This window comes from Camelus bactrianus, chromosome 1 (assembly GCF_048773025.1).
Source record: "Camelus bactrianus isolate YW-2024 breed Bactrian camel chromosome 1, ASM4877302v1, whole genome shotgun sequence".
Classification (NCBI taxonomy): domain Eukaryota; kingdom Metazoa; phylum Chordata; class Mammalia; order Artiodactyla; family Camelidae; genus Camelus; species Camelus bactrianus.
The window spans coordinates 9,393,665-9,412,772 of NC_133539.1; the positions used below are offsets into that span (position 1 = coordinate 9,393,665).

The 19,108-nt window shown below is 46.2% G+C and overlaps 2 protein-coding genes across 2 annotated transcripts; both read left to right on the plus strand.

The window, feature by feature from the left end:
• The first annotated feature begins 2,315 nt into the window (after positions 1–2,315).
• Positions 2,316–8,388, plus strand: SMIM34 (small integral membrane protein 34). Its single transcript, XM_045517746.2, has 2 exons — positions 2,316–2,855; positions 5,666–8,388. The coding sequence occupies exons 1-2, from the start codon at positions 2,849–2,851 to the stop codon at positions 6,055–6,057; spliced, it is 399 nt and encodes a 132-aa protein (XP_045373702.1). The 5' UTR covers positions 2,316–2,848; the 3' UTR covers positions 6,058–8,388.
• Positions 8,389–16,499: 8,111 nt separating this feature from the next.
• On the plus strand, positions 16,500–17,255 carry C1H21orf140 (chromosome 1 C21orf140 homolog). The gene has a single exon (XM_010956533.1). The coding sequence runs from the start codon at positions 16,500–16,502 to the stop codon at positions 17,253–17,255; it is 756 nt and encodes a 251-aa protein (XP_010954835.1).
• The last annotated feature ends 1,853 nt before the right edge of the window (positions 17,256–19,108 follow it).

A 19,108-nucleotide genomic window follows, 5' to 3' on the forward strand; every position in this document is an offset into this window, starting at 1 on the left:
TTGCAAGGACATATAAGATGCATGCAGGCAAGTGCACACAGCTCTGTGAAGTGCCCCGCAATGATGAACTCCTGAGACAGGGCATGTCCATCGTGCCCCCTCTAGCCATCCTCAGCTGGAGGATATTCATTACCCTGACTTCTCACAGCATCATTTAATGTTGGCCAAGAGAGGGTTTCAAGGTTATGGCTTTGCCTCAGCAGTGACAGTCTACAGTTCAGACTGGAGGGCAAGCAATAGGGAGAATTCAAGGGACTCTGGGTCCAGCTTGAAGGTGACATTCAGGGCGTGGAAGGGGAACGCCTTTGTGGCCAGACATCCCACCTCTGTCACCTGCGAGCTGTGTGACATTGGCCAAGTCAATTCTCTGAGCGTGAAAGGGTGTTCCCCTCTTTAAGTGGCAACGCTACTCCTGCCTCACAGGGATTCCAAGAGGCAGAAACCAGGAGGAAACTGCCTGGCCCAGGGCTATTCCCTGACGTCAGTGGCCCCTTTACAATTTGGATGAGATCATGGGACATCTTTCCTTACATCTCCCTCGTTTTCCTGGAGCTTTTCCCTCCCTACATCCCATGCCAACATCCTGCTGAGTCAAATGCTGATACCTTCTGACTTCACAGATGACAGACTCTCCGAAGCCTCCACCTCTTGTGTGCCAGCTACCCGGGCATGTCCTCCCTCTCCCGAGGAAGCTGGCACTGGCATCCTTCCCGTTCAGACACCTCCACAAGGAGCAGCTCTTCCCAGACGCCACCCCGGGCTGCCTCCCAGGGACCAGAGGGCATCAGACCCTGCTGTCCCTCCACCTTGCAGGTAAGAAACTGCAGCTCTCAGAGGGGAGAGGACTTGCTCAGGGTCACAGAGCCAGGGCACGGCAAGGACTTGAGCCCTGACTCCCAACCCTTATCATTGCATTTGCCCTTTATCATGAAGGATCTCCAAGCTGCCCCTTCTTACCTCTCATGGTCAGTGTTGGGATTCTCTGCCTGTGTGGCAGAGCTGGAGGGGCCATGGTCCAGCCATCCCACAGCAAGAGACAGGCAGAGCCTAAACACGACTTTGACAAGGATTTACATTTAATGAATAGATGTGTTCAGCATGGTGAAACTTCTTTATACTCATAAAGAATAAATAGGGAGAACTCTCACTCCCATTCCTGCCCTTCATCTACCCAGTTCTCAGCATCCCCTTCTCCAACCAGGTTGCTCCTGCTCTTACTTTCTTGGGCATCCTCAAAGTGGCTCTTCAATGCCTATACAAGCAAAATCAGATCTGGATGACTTCCCCCTACTGTTTTAGATAGATGGTAACATACTCTCTTCTTTGCAGTTTTCATTCGACAATGCATCTTGGAGATCTTCATACACCGGTACATGAATAGCGTCCTCATTTCTTTCTCATGGCTGTGTAGTATCCCCTTGTATACTTATATTACTGAAATACAACTCACGTCCCATAAAACTCACCCAAGTTAATAAAGTCTACAATTCAATGGCTTTTAGTATGCTCACAGATATTCACAGATGTCACCACAATCATTAAACACTTTTTCACCCCCAAAAGAAGTCCTGTACCCCTTAGTTATCACCCCCCCAGCCCCCCACTCCAACCCTAGGCAACCACTGATCTACTTTCTGCCATAAATATTTGCTTATTCTTGACATTTCATATAAATGGAATCATAAAACATGTTGTTCTTTGTAACTGGCTTCTTTCACTTAGCATAATGCTTCCAAGGGTCATCCATGTTGTAGCATAAATCAGTGCTTGGTTCTTTGTTTATTGACAAATATAATATTCCATTGTATGAAGAGACCACACTTTACTTATCTGTTCATCAATCGATGGACATTTGGACAGTTTCCACGTTTTAGCGTTTATGAATCATGTTGCCGTGAACATTCACATGCAGGTTTTTTCTGGATGTGTTCCCATTTCTCCTGGGTGTATACCTAGGCATGGAATTGCTGGATCCTATGGCCTGTTTGTTAATTTACTTATCCAGTCCCTCATTGATGGAAATTTGATCAAATTATATCTTAAAAGCCAGTGAGTCTTACAAGTGAGGCAGGTCAGGGCCACATTAGTGAGGATTCAGGCAACAAGGTCTGCATCATAGAAGCTGCCTGAGTGTTTTGATCTTTCTTCCCTGTGATCCCTTTTCTCCTAGACTCTTGTTCCCCAACTTCCAGTTAAATCTACTTCAATTCCAATATGACCTGTGACTCAGGCATGTGGGAAAGAGGAGCCCATCGCCCACTGATCCCTGAGGGGACCTGGGCCCTCCACCATGTCCTCCTGCACAGGCTCCCTCCAGACCATTTCCTCATCTGGGAGGCAGTCCAAAAGGAAGATGGTGACTCTTGATCATGGAGTTTCCTGGCTATCACAACGGGTCTCAGCCACACCTGCAACAGGTGCAGGACAGGGAATTTCAGGAGCCACCCAGGCTCTAAGCCAGCCTCAGAGAGCTTCCCGCCACCTCAGCCCCAGATGGGACCTGCGAGAGCTGGTGACTCCTTGGTACCAGCATGTTTTCAAACAACACTTTCACCTTAGATCTTCTCACCAAGCCAAAGCCAGGACGTGATTTTTGTTCTGAGCTGACAGAAGATGGATCGACTTTGATCCTCTGATTAATTGAATGACAGAAGATTAGTCCAGTTTCTCTCTGCTAAGTTTCTACTTGGTACTGACCTAAGATTCTTTGGATATCACATTACTCTCTGCTTTTGAATCTCAGTGCAGCCTGACTTCAGTAGGACGGTGATCAATCAGCAAAAAACCTTCTTTTTTCGTGGCAGCCACTTAAACTGGCCTCCCTAGGAGTCAAGGAAAAGACCATCTGATGGAATGTGAGTATTCTGCTCCGACGCAAGGGCGAGCTGTTCTAGAATTTCTCATACATTTCACATTATTAAATCGTAAGTGTAAAATGACACAGATGAAAAGGTTTGTCTCTTCTATATAGAGAAGGTACCATCTAACTGACTCATATATTTAATAAGACAGTGAAGAATAATGTACTGAAATAGTTAAAATAGTGTGTTTATTTCATGTGGAAAATGGACTGGTTTTCAAATGATTTAATGCTCTGTAGTTCTTAGTTGGGTATATTTTATATGTATTTGAACATATCACATCATTCTATAACAATTGACAGAAAGGTCTATGCATTTATACATGTGTCCCAAGTTTAAACAAGTTCTTTTGCCCTAACTAAGGTTTATGATGTCTGTGTTAGGTTGATTTTTTTGAAATAATTACGGGAATGTTTTCTTCCCTATTTAAGTTCTCAAACCATTCCATCAACAGTGGTATAAGATTCCTGGTCATTGTACTATTTCTTATGAGCGACCAATTTTATATCCTGCAATCTGTCAGTTTGGGCTTTGCGACATGTGATTTCTGCAGTTATTTTAAAATAGTTTCTCCCTTTATCTCAAAGTAATAAGATTATTCATTCATTCAGCAATTAACTATAATGAAAAATATTGGTCTCTCTGAGCCTTGCATTAGCAATATAAACTAGCAACAAGCAAACATCAAGTAGAAAGCACTTATGGAACACCTTTGGTCTACCTGACAGGCTATGGGATTTATCCTATGACATGTCTGAATACATCTGGGTTCACATTGAGCAAGAAATGAGGATCTGAACCCATAAAACTCAGCTGGAAAATGTCTCACAGGATTAGGTACTACTTCTCTGACTTTTATCATTTCATTTTCACTTGCTCCCCTAGTAGAGAAAACAGTTTTGAAATAAACAGCAGTTAAGATCTTAATCTTCTGGTCTTGGAAGGTCACTTGGTGTCTTTACCCAGAGGCACTTCACCAAGGAGGCCAGAAAAGTGCCCATTTGTACTCTCCCATTTTTAAAATTAATTTCTTTGTGAAAATACACATGGTACAAAATGTACAAAAGGGCATCAGGGGGAAGTACACCTCCTTCCCCCAATTCCTTCCCCCTGGGCAACCACAGGTACCAATTTCTTGTGTATTCTCCCAGAGATATGTTACACATGTATAAGCTTCAAACAAATCACATAACCCCCTTTATGTGTAGGATTGTATCATCTATATCACTGTACACATTTTTATTTGTTAATATTTAGTACCAAGAAAGCTCATTGTTACTTCTTGTGGCTATATAGTACTCCACTGCATGGAGATTCTAAAATATGTTAAACCATCCCCCATTTGATGCTACTCAGGTTGTTCTTCAGCATATAAGCAATGCTACAATGACTAACCTTAAACGTGCACTGTTTTGGACATGTTCCAGCATATTTTTAGGATAAATTCCTACAGGTAGAATTGTTGGGTTCAGGGTAAATGTGTAATGTCAATAGATCTTCTCAATGTGTCTTCCATATTGGTTGTATAAAGTTACACTCTCACCAGCAATTAAACAAAGGCCCGATAGCCCTGCAGACATATCCAGTGTGTTCTGAAGCATCATGAGTTTGCAAACCTGATAGATAACAAAATGTTATCTCTCTGTAGTTTTAATTTGCATTTCTTTTACTATGAGTGACACTGAAAAGCTTTCTTTATGCTCAAGGTCCATTTCTTTTTCCCACCTAATTGTCCACATCTTTGCACATTTTTCTACTGGGGTTTTGGACATCTTCTTATAGAACTGAAGGCGATTAACAAGTTTAGTGACATAAGTTGCAGCTCTCCTCCAGTTTGTCATTTGTCTTTTGGTTTTATTATATGCAATCACTTTAAACTTTTCTATGTAGTTGAAGTTATATTTTCTTTCTTTCTTCTTTTTTTCCATCTCAGAATTTTTGTGTAGGCTTAGCAAGGGATACCCCACTCCAGGATGATAAAGGAAAAAAGTCTACCATGCTTTTTTTCTAGTGCTTTAAATTGTTTCTTTTTTTTAATGTGAAAATCTTTGATTTATCTGGACTTTTCTTGGACATAAGGTAAGAGCTATGCATCCAGTGCTATCTTGTTCTAATGCTGCTTGTTGAAGAATCCATCCTTTCCTTCCTGATCCTAAATGCCCCTTTATTATCTACTAAATTCCAATTCCAGTTCTACTGATGTCGTTACGCTGTTCTGTTGGTCTGTCTGTGTATCATATCACACTGTTTCAGCTATGGTAGTTTTACAGGGAGACTTTTTAGGGAGAAGAGACCCCCCATGCCATTTGCAAAGCCCAGTAAGCCCCAGCTGGGCTGTGGGCGAATAAGGCACTCATTCATTCAAAGAAAAAAAAGAAAAGAAAACTTATTTTTCTGGCTGACTAGTTATAAATTTCTAGCGAGGCTGATTTCCACTCATCAGTCTTTCTTTCAGATTTTTCCTAATTCGTCTTGTTAGTTGCTTTTTCAGTAATGCATAGTTTGTCTATTTCACAAAGAAATCCTACTGATACTTGTATTGCAATTACGTTGGTTGTACGGATTATTTTAGGGACAACTGACATCTTTATGATGTTGTGTCTCCTATTCCAGAACTTGGTGTTTTGAACTCTTTTGATTTTTAAAAATATATTGACATACATGTTGTTAGGCACCTGCCTATTGAATAGAGTCTCTTCCAGCAGTCCCATTTCCCCAGCTGATGTAAGGACACTGTCATTGGCTTAGCCAGGCAGCCTTCAGCACAGAATGCTGGGTCTCATGTGGACCTCTCTGTTTCTCAGGGGATCAGGGAGCCCCCAACCAGACCCAGGCCAACGCTGTTCTGGGGAACCTGCTGAGGGACCCCACGGAGGGGAGGAACAGCACCAACTCCACCAGGGCCCTGAAGCTTCTAGATGGGACCAGTGCCGCCTGGTACATCCTCACCATCATCGGCATCTACGGAGTGATTTTACTCTTCCGGTTGGCCAGCGACATCCTCAGAAAGAACGATAAGTCCTTGGAAGATATTTATTACTCAAATCTGACATCAGAACTCAAAAAGAAAGGGTTCCAGAACAAATGCCCTTCACTGACCGTTAGCAACAAAGCTGTCCTGCAGCTCAACCAGGCCAGCCTGGAACCCACGCGTGGAAACATCAGGCCTCATACCAAAATTCAAGGGGTCCCTTGAAAGTCGAGGCAAGCAGATTGGAGACAAAAGATTCAACCTTCCTGCTGGGGAGAGTAGCTGTGAGTTCACCTGGAACCTTGAGAGAGGAGTCGAGCCCCTGAGTGGGGCTGGAAGAGCATTGCTGAGCAGTGGGTCCTTCTGGGAGATGGAGGTGTGACCAAAAGCCAGCGTCTCATTTCCTTCTCAGGCTTCTGGGTGCTTTGAGAAGAAAGAGCAGGAGTAGTAGCTTCCAGCCATATTATCATTCACTGGACAATCTTAAGCTCCAGGAAAGGGTGTGGGACAGCCGGCATCCTCAGAGGAATCTGGGAGATTCCTGGGGTGTACATAAAGGTGGCCTCTTGTCATGGGAAGAAGGCTGAATTTGGAGTCAAATGCCTTGGATGAAAATACAACTTCTAGAGGGTCACATGAACTCTGAGGGGCCAGCGGCTCACTTGGAACATGTGAGGGCTGGATATATGGCCCCGGAACGCTATTCATTCTAAAGACTCTGATAAGAATATAGAAACAAAGTTATCAATATCAACACTTTCATTTTCAAAAGTTCTTCATTTTCATTGAGAGGGTAGAGTCCACTGGAAAAAAAGCATTCATTTTGGAGTTGGAAGAACCAAATTCTAGTCTGAGTTTGACTATTGGCCATTCTTGGTGGCCTTGCACACACAACTTCCCCTCTCCAGACCTTGGTTTCCTTACAGATACAAGGAGGCTCATGATGTCAGTGTTCTGCCAGTCTTATAAAGTAGGTAAGAGCTAGTGAGCTCATGCACGTGAATGTATTTTGAGAAGTAAAATAAATATGTAAATATAAGGCTTGTTGTGGTGCTGGTGATGATGGTGATGTTGATGGTGGTGGTGGTGAAGCTCTTGTGGACCAGGGAATGACTGGTCTACTGGTAATTAGTCTGTAAGCAATGGCTGTGTTACCTTATTCTACAGGAGAATCCCTCTGCATAACAGTTGATGACCTGTGCTCTGAATCAAATCCATGAGACTCAAGTTGTACACATAGATGAAACAGTCACTTTTAGTTTCTGTTACCTTAGACATCATATGATTCATTCAAATGTTTTTACAAATATTTATTACTTATATTACTTATATATTTGTCATTGCTTCAAAAAGAGTAAGATCTTGCCTAGATGACTGGTTAATTTAGAGACATTGTGATTAGTCCAATTTCCACAAGTGGCTTTCAGTAGGCAAAGAGAAAAATTATATTTTATACCAACTTCTGTGAAATTTCTCTAGTTTGGATTTTGTTGGTGTCCCCTGCACTACAAATAATTTTCCCCCATCTGGGCCACAACCAGCCTTTTTTTTTTTTTTTTTTTTTTTTTTTTCATATTTTCCACATCATCATCTCACGGGTTCTCCAGCAAAAGTCTTGGTTTGTTTACATCGTTAGGGCTGGGCTCCATTCCTGTGTTTGAGATGCCTACAGGGCAGGATAAAACAGTAGACACAAAGATGGACAAAAATGTAATCTGCAGCGAATAAGAATACAGAATGCACTGAAATGGGAGCCAAAGGTCAGAACTGAAGTGAATTTGAAGGCAGAATCCTCCCCTGCCTTCACTCAGCACCCCCTAATCTGCATGTGGGACTCCATCTGGCTCTGAGACAGCTGAAACTGCTCCCAGCCCAAGGGCTGAAATGAAAGACCTAGTTAATATGGTCAGTGAGTTCCCTCTCCAGCTTCACTGACTGGGTCCTGGCTGGACCCATGACATCAGTAAGCCCAGCCCTCCGAATGGCGGGAAGCACTTCAGCGGGGATGCTGGGACGCAGAAGCCCCCTCTCGTGCTGGGTGGTGTTCAAAGGAGATCTGAGTGTGAAATTGCTGGAGCCCTTTTGTCACCATCAGAAAAGCCAATCTGAGGGCAAAAGCCAACACAGAGAGGAGAACTGAGGAAAGCACAGTGGCTAGAGTCCTGATCAAAGTGTGCCCAAGGCCTTAATTTCCCAATGGACTGTTTTAGTCCATGAGCCAACAAATTTCCTTTATTAAGTCCATTGCAGGTAAGCTTTCTGTCCCCCTCAGTCAAAAGTGTCCTCAGTGATACCGCTGGAGAAGTAATTTCCTGAAGGACCGGGGCCTTGAAGTAGAATTTGATAAAAGTATTGTGATATGGTAAGGTGGGACCATTTCTTTCACCAAGATTTTTATATTTCCAGGATTTTGTGTTTATAGGGAAAACACAGATTCAGTATTCCTTCTTATGTCAGCTCAATGGCCACTTGTAAGATTTCTCATTACTTGACCTCTCGAAGTGCATTCAGTGAGATTTTATTCCATTTAATCCCCAACCCCTGAATCTTATCATGGAAACCCCTAGGAGGGCCTGTCATGTTAGCCATGAGGTCACGACTGGCTCCAAATGTGTTTCCTAAGGAGCAAAAGCCACTGTCTTCCCGTTGACACCCAGACACAGCACATTACATGGGATCCAAGGACATTTTCCCTGGCACCTCACTGTTGCCTGAGCCAACTTCACCCACTTCCTGGGGAGCTGGTCTGAGAGGTTCCCCGGGAGATGTGTCCTTGGACGGGAACTAGGTCTCCGTAGGCTCCGTTTTAAGCAAGACTGGTGGGAAACAACTTCAAGTATTATGGACACTTTGTTCAAAATCCCTTGGATTTAAAATGTTCAGGCTCAGAGCAAGTAATCGCTGTCTTGGCAAAGCCTGTGTAGCTGGACTAGTAGGGAAGGTGCCGGCAACACAGCGGAAGTGTTCAGTTCCGTGAGTGGGGAAGACGTTTGCATGTTTCACCAACCCTGGTGGAGACAGGAACGGAGCAAACTGATTCCCAACATTCTAGACACTTTTTCCTTCTTTGTCCCATAGTAAGTTTGCCTCCAGTTTAGCAAATCAGGTCAGATGAAGGCCTTCCTCTGAAATGGAAATTATTTAAAGTGTACAAGGGAACTGTTTAGCTGTCTCCAGAAATGGCTTCCTCTGGGATTTGTGGTTGTGGTACCCGGGTTTGTAACAAATCAAATCAAGTTCCCCAGAGCTTTCCTGGGTAATTGGAATGCATCTATTCTAAATAAAAGTCTAATCAGCTCAGCTGCATTATGATTTGTCTGATGTGATATAATGATCACAAGATTTTTTAAAAGGATTTTAAAAAAGAATTTAGAGGCTAAGCATTTGTTAGTATTTACCCAGCTCTTCCTAGAGTGGCAGGTGGCTCTGATTCTCAGAACTGATGCTGATCGTTTGTCTAGATTTTTCACCAGAGCAGATGAACGTCAACTCACCCTTCAATCAAAAAGTTCTTCTTTTGGCAAAATTGAAACCAACTGTAGCTAACTCACAAGAAAAGAAGGAAAGAAAGGAAAGAAAGGAAGAAAAGAAAGGAAAGAAAGGAAAGAAAGGAAAGAAAGGAAGAAAGGAAGAAAGGAAGAAAGGAAGAAAGGAAGAAAGGAAGAAAGAAAGAAAGAAAGAAAGAAAGAAAGAAAGAAAGAAAGAAAGAAAGAAAGGAAGGAAGGAAGGAAGGAAGGAAGGAAGGAAAGGATCTGTGGGATCTGTGGGAAGGCAAGTGAGGTGGCTCACAGAATCACAAGGACAGCAGCTTATCCCGGCCTCAGGAGGGACAGAAGCCCTCACTCAGGGGCCCCAGCTGGAAAGCCTTCTCTCTAGGGCCCTCCCAGAAGATGGCTTAGCTCCCATGTGTTCTCTTTGTGCCTCTGCTCAAGTCAAATGTCAGAGGAGAGCACAGCACTGGATGGGATACAGCAGGTGCCCCTCCACCCCCAACCCCGGACCAGTCGCAGAGGGTGGGCCCAGGGAGCGGTGAGCTCTGATTGGCTGAGGTTGGATCATGTGCTCCCTCATGTGACCTGAGGGCACTAAGTCTGTGAAGACAATGCCCTTAAAAGGAACCATTGCTCAGATATCACCCTCTGTGAAGCTTTTTTGATCTCAAAGGCAGACTTGTTTTCTCCTCTTAGGGCTACTGTAGCACTTGGTAAACACTTGGATGGATCAAAGAGAAAATTTTATTTAACAGAATTTCTCCAAGGATGGGAACTGCATTTGTTACCAAGTATTCCATACAGGAAGCCAGACCCCCAAGGGCTCCAGGATGTGGTGGAACTATTCTACAGGAGTTCAGGAGAAGAATTTGCTTCTCAAGAGAGGTAGCAGGGAGGAAAAGATGGAGGAGGGACTTAGGGATGTGGGAGGGTGGCGGACTACACTGAGGAATGTCTTTGCAATGGCCTGCCCACCACCGCTCCCACCAGCCCTGGTCTACAGTGTTATAAAACTCACGAAACAAATGCTTGAAGGAGAGGTCTGCAAGACAGCAAAGGCACTCAGTGACGTGTCCAGGCTGAGGCAGGTGGAGTTGAAGTGGCAGGCAGACGTGGGACGCTGGGGACGGAAGAGCGCTGGGCTAGTTTCAGCTTAGTTTTAGTTTAGCTTCAGCTAAACTATCAAGAAGCAACAAAAGTCATGGGGAAGCTGGTACCAGATTTTACCAAATCCCCGTACACTGGGTGTGGGGAAGAGGGAGGGCGCAGTGAGTGCTTGCAGGAGGCGCCTGAAAATTCGATCCATCTGTTAGAGCACTTATCATATAATGCTTACCATGCAACGCCACAAGTACTAGCCTGCAGTCTCTGTCCCCCACTGACCCATGAGAATATGATTTTAAGAATAAGGACAAGATCTTTTTAGTTTCGACACCATCCACTCTTTGCAAAACACACAGGAAATATTTTCTAAATGAGTGAATGATGTGTACATAGTGTGTCACAATGGATGCTATTCCATTTGGGGCAGTAGGTACCAACAATTTTCTCTAGGCACTTCCTTCTAGTGGAAATGTCCTGTCCCCAGACAAGATATAATGATCATGGATTTTGCACAGAGATTGGTTGCCCTTAAGGTACACTTCCAACAAGCAGAGAGAGCTGGCTCATTATTGGTTATAATTTCTATGTTTACACAGTACCTTTCTCTTTCTATCTCGTTTCAGTCCTTATAACAGCCATGGGAGGTGGGTAAGCTCAGACATGCTCTCTTCCAGAAAGCCTGCTCCTCGTGCCTAACATCCTACAGATGTGCTAAAAACAAAACAAAACAAAACAAAACAAAACAAAAACCCAGTCATACTCATTTAAAAATAGCAACTACAATAAAAGGACTTGGTGTGTCCTAGGCACCAAGTGTTCTGCATGTATTATTCACTTGCCTGTTACCCACTCTCTGCATCCCCAGGTCCTGTGCTAACACCCACCAACGAAGCTGGAAACCAACCACGCACCCATTTAAACAGAGGAAGTTCTGTATAAAGAATTATTAAATGATGACAGGGAAGAAACTATAAAGATGCAAAGAGAATTTTAAAGCATATCCTAGAGCTGAGAGAGGGCACCCAGGAAAGGGCAGCCTTGGAAAGGGGCCCCTCCCCAAGGCTGAGGTGCAGACCTCTTCGGAGAAGATGTGATTATAGCCACTGGGTAGTGGAGAAGTTCACAGGCTGGCCTGGGCCACAGTCTTTGGACAGTAGTTAACAAGTTTGCTGGCACAGGAGAGATAGGGCTGGCGGGAGGGTGCAGAGAGAGAATCCTGCTTACTGGAGAGGTGGCACACAGTCTGGTGTGTACCGCGCCCACCATGGGAAGGCTGCAGAAAACAGCTGTCCAGGACAGAGGCCAGCAGGGGCTAGTGAACAGCTAGGAGGCAGGCTGGGGCACCAGTAGTGTGCTATGGGCTGAAAGTTTGTCTCCCCACCTCTACCCCAAATTCATATGTTTTAGCCCTCTTCCCCAGTGTGATGGTATTAGGAAGTGGGGCCTTTGGAAAGTGATCAGGTTTTGATGAGGTCATGCGGGTGGAGCCCCACATTGGAATTAGTGTCCTTATAGGAAGAAAGACAGGCTCTGTGCTCGTTGTAAGAGAGAGATTCAGGAGAATGTGTTAGAAGAGGACTGAAAAATTGATCAATAAAACTCAAGTCAGAGCAGAAAAAGAAATTTATGTGTCTTCTACCTTCAGCATTAGGGACACAACTCAACACACTGGAAATTTTAATGACGTGAAACCAACCAGCAGGATTACGTTAATGAGCCTCCAGCAGAAGTCATACATGTCAAATTGAACCACATCACTTCCAGGACAGGGACTTCTGCGTGGCTTTCACGTGGGAGCACATCCTGAGGTTCCTCAGGGGGTATTATTGCTGTAATTATTATTTGCCAGAGAGGCACTAAGCTGTCTGTGCCCCAAGTCATGCTCCTCCTATCTTGTTTGAAACCCTGATTGCCCCATGCCTTCTGCCCCTAGGCTGCCCCTAAGGCCCAAACAAGCCCTTTCACACTGGTGCCTCTTTGTTAGCAGGAGGTGCAGAGGGGAGCCTCTCCAGGCAGGGCCCTTGATCCCACACCCGCTGCCTTGCAAACTCACTTAGCAGGGAGTTACATTGGGAAGTTTAATCAGCAGAAAACAAGAGGGGGTCCCAGCTGGAGCCCAGGCTGTGTCCCCTGCTGGGGTCGGATGTATCTGAACAATTGTCAGGGAGGCTTTTTGCAAGAAGAGGAGAGGGTATGTTTCCTCCTGGGGTAAAGAGAGAAGCAGGGAAGTAAGTTTGGGCCCCTCTCGGGTCCCGAGTGCCCAGACATCCTAGGAAGAATTCTGAGATTTGGGGCGGGGCTGCTTACGTCACAAGCACACCCTGAACCACGTGATGGGCTGGGGTGGCGGGGGGGGGGGGGCGCGTTGTGCTGATTGGCTTAGTTCTGGAGCTGGACCTGACAGGGCTTCCTCCCAAAGAACCTGAGCTTCCTGGGAGACAGGTGATCACCAAGGGAACTCAGGGCCCTGTTGCGAAGTGGGCGGGGAAATGGAAGCGAGGGAGGCAACCACGTGTCCACTAACAGTGAGACAAGAAGGGACGAAAACTAAGATTTAATGAACACTACCGATGCTGGCTGCTTTGACGTATGGTCAGAGGAGATCCCCTTATAAAAATGCCGCAAGGCGGGTGCTATAATTGAGGCTCAGAGAGTCTGAGACGCCTGTATGTTGTCAAACAGCAGGGCAAGAGGCTCAAAGCTAGGTCCACGTGATGGTTCTATGAATTCTTTGTCCAAAATACACCTTTATTTTCATTCACGGTGAGGAGTGGGAAGGCTGCCGGCTCCCGCTAGGTTCATTTCTCTCTCACGCCACGTGCGCACAGCGGGTGGGCTGGGGCTCCGCTCTGTGTCGCCCTGTCCTCGCTCTGAGACCCAGAGTTCCCGAGCATCCGCTCTCTGAAACATCTCTGCTCTCTGTGCTGAAGGGAAGCGCTCCAGGGAGTCCCACCTGGATGATTAAATGATTCAGCCTGGAAGAGACATGCGTCACACCCAACTGCCACTCACTGGCTAGATTAGCCCCATGGTCCTCCCAACCACAAGCGGGCAGGGAAGCCCAGGGCCAAAAATCTGGGCAGAGGACCAGTGGCTACCAGAGTCCAACATGATCTGGGGATTCTCAAACCATGTGCTACGGACTGAATCTTTGTGTCCCCCACAAAACTCCTATGAGAAAGGCTAACCTCTGATGCCTGGTGTTAGGAGGTGGGGCATTTGTGTGGGTGATGAGATCATGAGGGTGGGGCCCCCATGATGGGATTGGTGCCCTTTGAGAGAAGACATGGGCGCTTGCCTCCTCCAGTCTCTGCCCAGCCCACGTGAGGACACACCGGGTAGACGGCTGTCTGAAAACCAGGGCTGAGCCCTCACCAGACGCTGGATCTGCCCACACGTGATCTTGGACTTCCTGCCCCCAGAGCCGTGAGAGCTGAGCACTCGCTGTTTAAGCGGGGTCTGTGGTAACTTGTTACAGCAGCCCAGCGGGACTGAGACGCCTTGTTGCCTGGATTCCTCAAGTCTCCACAGGAGCAGGGAGAAGCCAGCCCCGTCCCCTACTTTTCCCCTACTCTTCTACCCTTTTCATTTCTATAGAACTCAAACCTTTCTCCATTAAAAACTCTACCTATGTGTACATGAGGGAAAAAAAATTGTTCTGTTCCTTTCAAAACTAACTCTGAGGTCCCTGCCAGCTCTGCACCCCCAGGGACCCCCCAGGCCCTGAGGAGGCCTTGTTCTCAGACAGGGGGTTTCAACTTGGCCTCACTTTAGAATCACATGAAAGATTGCAAATATTGTGGTGATGTCTAGGCCTCAGCCAAGACCATTTCAAAGCTCGGAGACCAGAAAGAAGCAAAGCTCCTCCCAGGGTTCCTGGATGCACCCGGCTTGAGGATCGCTGTTCCAGGCAGGGTGTGGGAGCAGCTTCAGACCCTGTGTGCTGGCCCGTGTCTCACAGGGGAAGGCTGGAGGGGAAGCCCGGATGGGAGATTGACCTCAGCCTCATGCCTAATGCCCCTAACATTTCCTGCACAGCCACGTTTGTGGACTAAGACTCAAACTCACACACGTGCACACACACCTGTTTATATGCGGGACAACTCCTTTAGTTCATGGGATTTTTTTTTTTGGAGGGGGTGCGTCGCGGTGGACGAAACCACTCTCCAAGTGTTCCCTTCCTTTGTGGGACAAGCATGATTTGCGCCAGGTACACAGACAGAACCAGAGCAATACTTACACACTGAGCTAAGGTCTCTGCCACTGTCTGTCTTTGAACTGAACAAACCTGATCCCCTAGTCATGCAAAATTAATTTCAGTGAATTGACATGTTACACTGTTCTACCTTAGAATACCCGTTCCCCGGGCAGCAGAGAAGAGAGAAGTACAGAAGCGTTTTCTAGAAAAGCAGATAGTAGTTACTCTCAGGGCCAAGGGAGAAGGTTGTGACTGGGGAGGGATGCGTGGGGTGGGGGGCGCTTTAGGAATAGCAAGCTTCTAGCTCCTGTCCTGGGAGGTAGTTACAGTGTTGCCTCTTAAGTCCTCATGGAGACATATCCATACTGCCCCCTGGTGGTTCTTCAGCCACCCTGCAAAATCTCTAAAGTAGGAGGTGATCCAAAGTGAAGCTTTGTTCTTTCTCCTAGGCCCTCAGTATCTCCCAGTGGAACCCATAGTTAAGGATGGTGTAGCATCAGGGGAAGGAGCAAAGGGAAGGGTTCTCTGAATTTTTCTGGCCATCCATAGTTCAATGCTTTGCTTGAGTCCGGGCTCTGAGAAAGGCGCTTGGAGAACACACGCTTCGTGTTAACGTCACTATACTGGGTTAGTCGTACTGCCTGGCATTGCCGCAACTGGAATCCCCTTGGGGATTCCCTTTGTGGGAAGAAAATCCTCATCCATTCAATAGTCAAGTAAGGGACATAATAAATCATTTTGTCCACCTCTTCATTTGAAGGAATCCATCATGCTCACTTGAGAAACATCTTTAGCTCTAAGGAGACAAGAAAATACAAACAAAGGAAGTTGAAGAGGCTGCTAGAGTTTGAAGCAAACTAGCATTTCGCCTTGAATATATAAAATTAAAGTCCTTTGCAGATGGGGTATTAAATTAGCTCAAGAATTGGCAGCCCCAGTGAAAGATGGGTGTGCAGGCCAGCTTTCCTTTGCTGTTGGCCATACCCTCTTCGTGCCACTGGAAAAAGCACTCTTGATTATGAAAGTGGGCAGACAGCGGGCACAAAGTCTGTGCACTCACAGACAGAAACCACACGCACGCCCAGGTCTGTCTGGATGTGTCAGGACTGTCCCCTTGGGGCCAGGCACAAAGCAGGTGCTTAGAATGGATGAATAAATACAAATATTACTCTCCATCTTCATGACCCAAGTGGAAACGAGTCAGGAACTCGCCTCATCACTGTTAAAAGGTTGCTGTCAGGGGCTGAATTGTGTCTCCCCCAAATCACAGGTCGAAGCCCTAACCCCTAGTACCTCAGAATGTGACTGTCTTTGGAGATAGGGTCTTTAAAGAGGTGATTAAGGTAAAACAAGAGCATGTGACGGGGCCCTAAGCCCATAGGACCAGTGTACTTATAAGAAGAGGACTTTAGGACAGAGACACGTGGGCACACAGAGGAAAGGCCAAGTAGGGACATGGCGGGAAGGCAACATCTGCAAGCCAAGCAGAAAGGTCTCGTGAGAAACCAGAACTGCTGACACCTTGATCTTAGACGTCTAGCCTCCAGAACTGTGAAAGAAAGAAATGTCTGCTGTTTGTGGAATTTTGTTATGGCGGCCTTAGCAAACTAATATAATTGCCAGTCTCTCTCCAGACCCACTACAGATGCGATGTCAAAGCAATGTTTTGTATGGCCTGTAGTTCCCAATACCATGTCATAGAAGCCAGAAGAGAACTGTTCTGAATATGTGTTCCATGACGCTTTGAAATCCAAAGCGTATCTATGGGACTGGCCCTGCTGTAAGAAAGCCCTTTATGAGGTCATCATCCCATTCCTGCTAGATCTCTGCAGAGGATAGACACCCAAGCTTTCAAAAACACTTGAGGAGCCACCATGCCTCACTTTGCAAACCCTCTTTTAAGAAACATCATTATCAGAAATCTATTTGGCAGCATCAAGAGGAAGCAATGTCTCCAATATTTGAAAACCCTGAGAACACTGCAGTATGATGGCTTTACAACCATATATCTTGGGGAAACTGATCTCCCTGAAAGTCTTGTAACTGGGGAAGATTTCAGCGACGGCTATTTCATGCCAACTCCGACGTGGTGTATTGTGCACGCCGGTGGTGGTCAAGGATGGGTGCCTTGGAAATATCGGATGTTCCTAAGGGATGAGTTATGCGTCAGACAGGAAGACAGCCTCTTCTTTGAGTTCTGTGATGTGGTGAAAAAGACCTATGGGAAGTGTGTCATTGTGGTCAAAGAGCGGAGGCAGCAGGCTGAGCTGAGGCCAACAGAAGACAAAGAGTGGGAGGCCCAAGCCCATGTCCCATCAGTCATCAACTTAACGAGCATCGTATGTTGCCCTGAGGTGGCCAAGTCCTATGGCCATAAACTACTCTCCCTGCCTTCCCCTTACAATTATCTGAACCCTTTAGACTCTGCCTGGTCTTCTCTGAAATGGTTTATCATCAATAACAGAAAGGAGTTTTGTTTGCAGTCCATTGACAATGTGTATTCTTACCAGTATATACTCTTCAGTGATTTAATTAGCAAAGGGATTGAAAGGATAAACCCAAGCAAATGGAAAACACTGACTAACAAAGTGCGAAGATGGGAGAACTACTATCTTGGTAAATTTTCCTAAGGGTGATTCCAACAAGCAGTAGGACTGTAATACAGGCACTATCTTTACCAACTCTGTTGGCTCTGGACCACTGCAGCCAAATATACTACAACAACGATTTCACGGGGATGCTGTGAAGACTGAGGTTCCTAAGAGCATTGGCCAAGAGCTTTAGGTTCGCTGGAGGTTTCATTAAAGCTTGTTGGTAAATTAGGGATCTGGACTCCCATCTTGTTGAGGCCATTCTGAGGGCTATTGTGTCAGTGGGAGGATTAGAGTTAACCCAGCTCAAAGGAGGCTGGCAGGGAGCAGACGTGAACAGAGCCAAAGACTGTGTGGTCAAAATTTGGGTCTGAGAGAAAAAGAGAATCAAGTGTGTGGTCACAAAGAGTGGAAATTGTGTAGTGTGCCAACTGGTTTCAGCCCACCAGAACAGTCCACCGGGAGCCATCTTCCCAGCAGCAGATGTGGTCCAGATGGTGGCTGAACAGGATGTTCCCTTCCTGTTTCTTGAAAGCAAGGAGGCAGAGGCTGAGCAGGAGACAGCCAAAAAGGTGAAACCCCATCCAGAGCCTCCAAGGCAAGGGGGCGGTCCCCATAAGGAACCTGGGAAGCTCTGGCAGTGTTTGGCTCAAGTGGGACTTGGCGGGTGAAAAGGTGACAAACTGGGGCGAGGGGGTCTACAGAACCCACTTATCCAATCTGTCTCCCACCCCAACTCCAAGAATCCCAACAGGAGGCCATCAGACCTTCACGCAGCTGCTTCTCAGGGTTGAGCCGCCCGCGGCCGGTGCAGCAGCACGCTAACCAAGTTTGGGGGCGCTGATGGCGGTTGCAAGGGTCTGTGGTGGTTATTTTTCACTTCTACAGAGAAAGGCCTGCCTCCTATTAAACATAGCAAAAAATTCACTCTTGTTTATGTATGTTCAGGCAGTAAGTTTACAATAAAAGTATTACTGTATTATTCTGGGGTGTGTCAAAAACAAAATCTGAAAATTGCTACCCAACTCCTAACAGATTGGCCTCTGTATCAGATTGTGAGGCCAGGTTCCTGCTGGCCCAGCACGGAAACATCAGATTCTTTGCTTGTCTTCCTGCCAGACTTCCCTCCTGCAACTCCCTGGATTATTTAGAAATGCTTTGTCAGAAAATGGATGTTCAGTGCTTTTCAGTGGACTTCTGCAGCATTTCTGTTACCATGCATTTTATCTGGGGATAAATTGCACCTACCACCGCCAGCCCCTTGGAACCAGACAGCCTCAGCTGTACCTCCCACTTTACAGCAAATGGTGCAGGATGAGTTTCTGGTGGCTGCTGTAACAAATTACCACATGCTTGGTGGATTAAACCAACAGAAACTTATTCTCTCTGGGTTCTGGAGGCCTGAAATCTGAAATTAGTTCCACTGAACCAAAATTAAGGTGTCAGCAGGGCCACGCTCCCTCCAGAGGCTCTGATGAGAATCCATTCCTGGTCTCTTCTGGCTTCTGGCGTCTGCCGGCATTCCTTGGCTTGTGGCCACATCACTCCAATCTCTGCTTCTGTGGCCACATTACTTTCTCCTCTTCTGTGTCAAATCTCCCTCTGTCTCCCTTGGAAGGGACACTTGTGATGGCATTTAAGGCCCATTCAGATAGTCCAGAATCATCTCGCCATCTCAAAATCCTTAACTTCATCACATATGCAAAGATTCTTTGTCCATACAGGGCAACAGTCACAGGTTCCAGGCCTTAGGACCTGGATGCCTCTGGGGACCACCATTCAGTTGAGCACACGTGCTAAAGGAGGTTTTCTTCTGCCAGCTGAAACGCCGCATCTCCCGCCGGCAGTCACCCTGGTGGGATGGCTCTCGCTGCATGCTCCTTTAGTGTGGT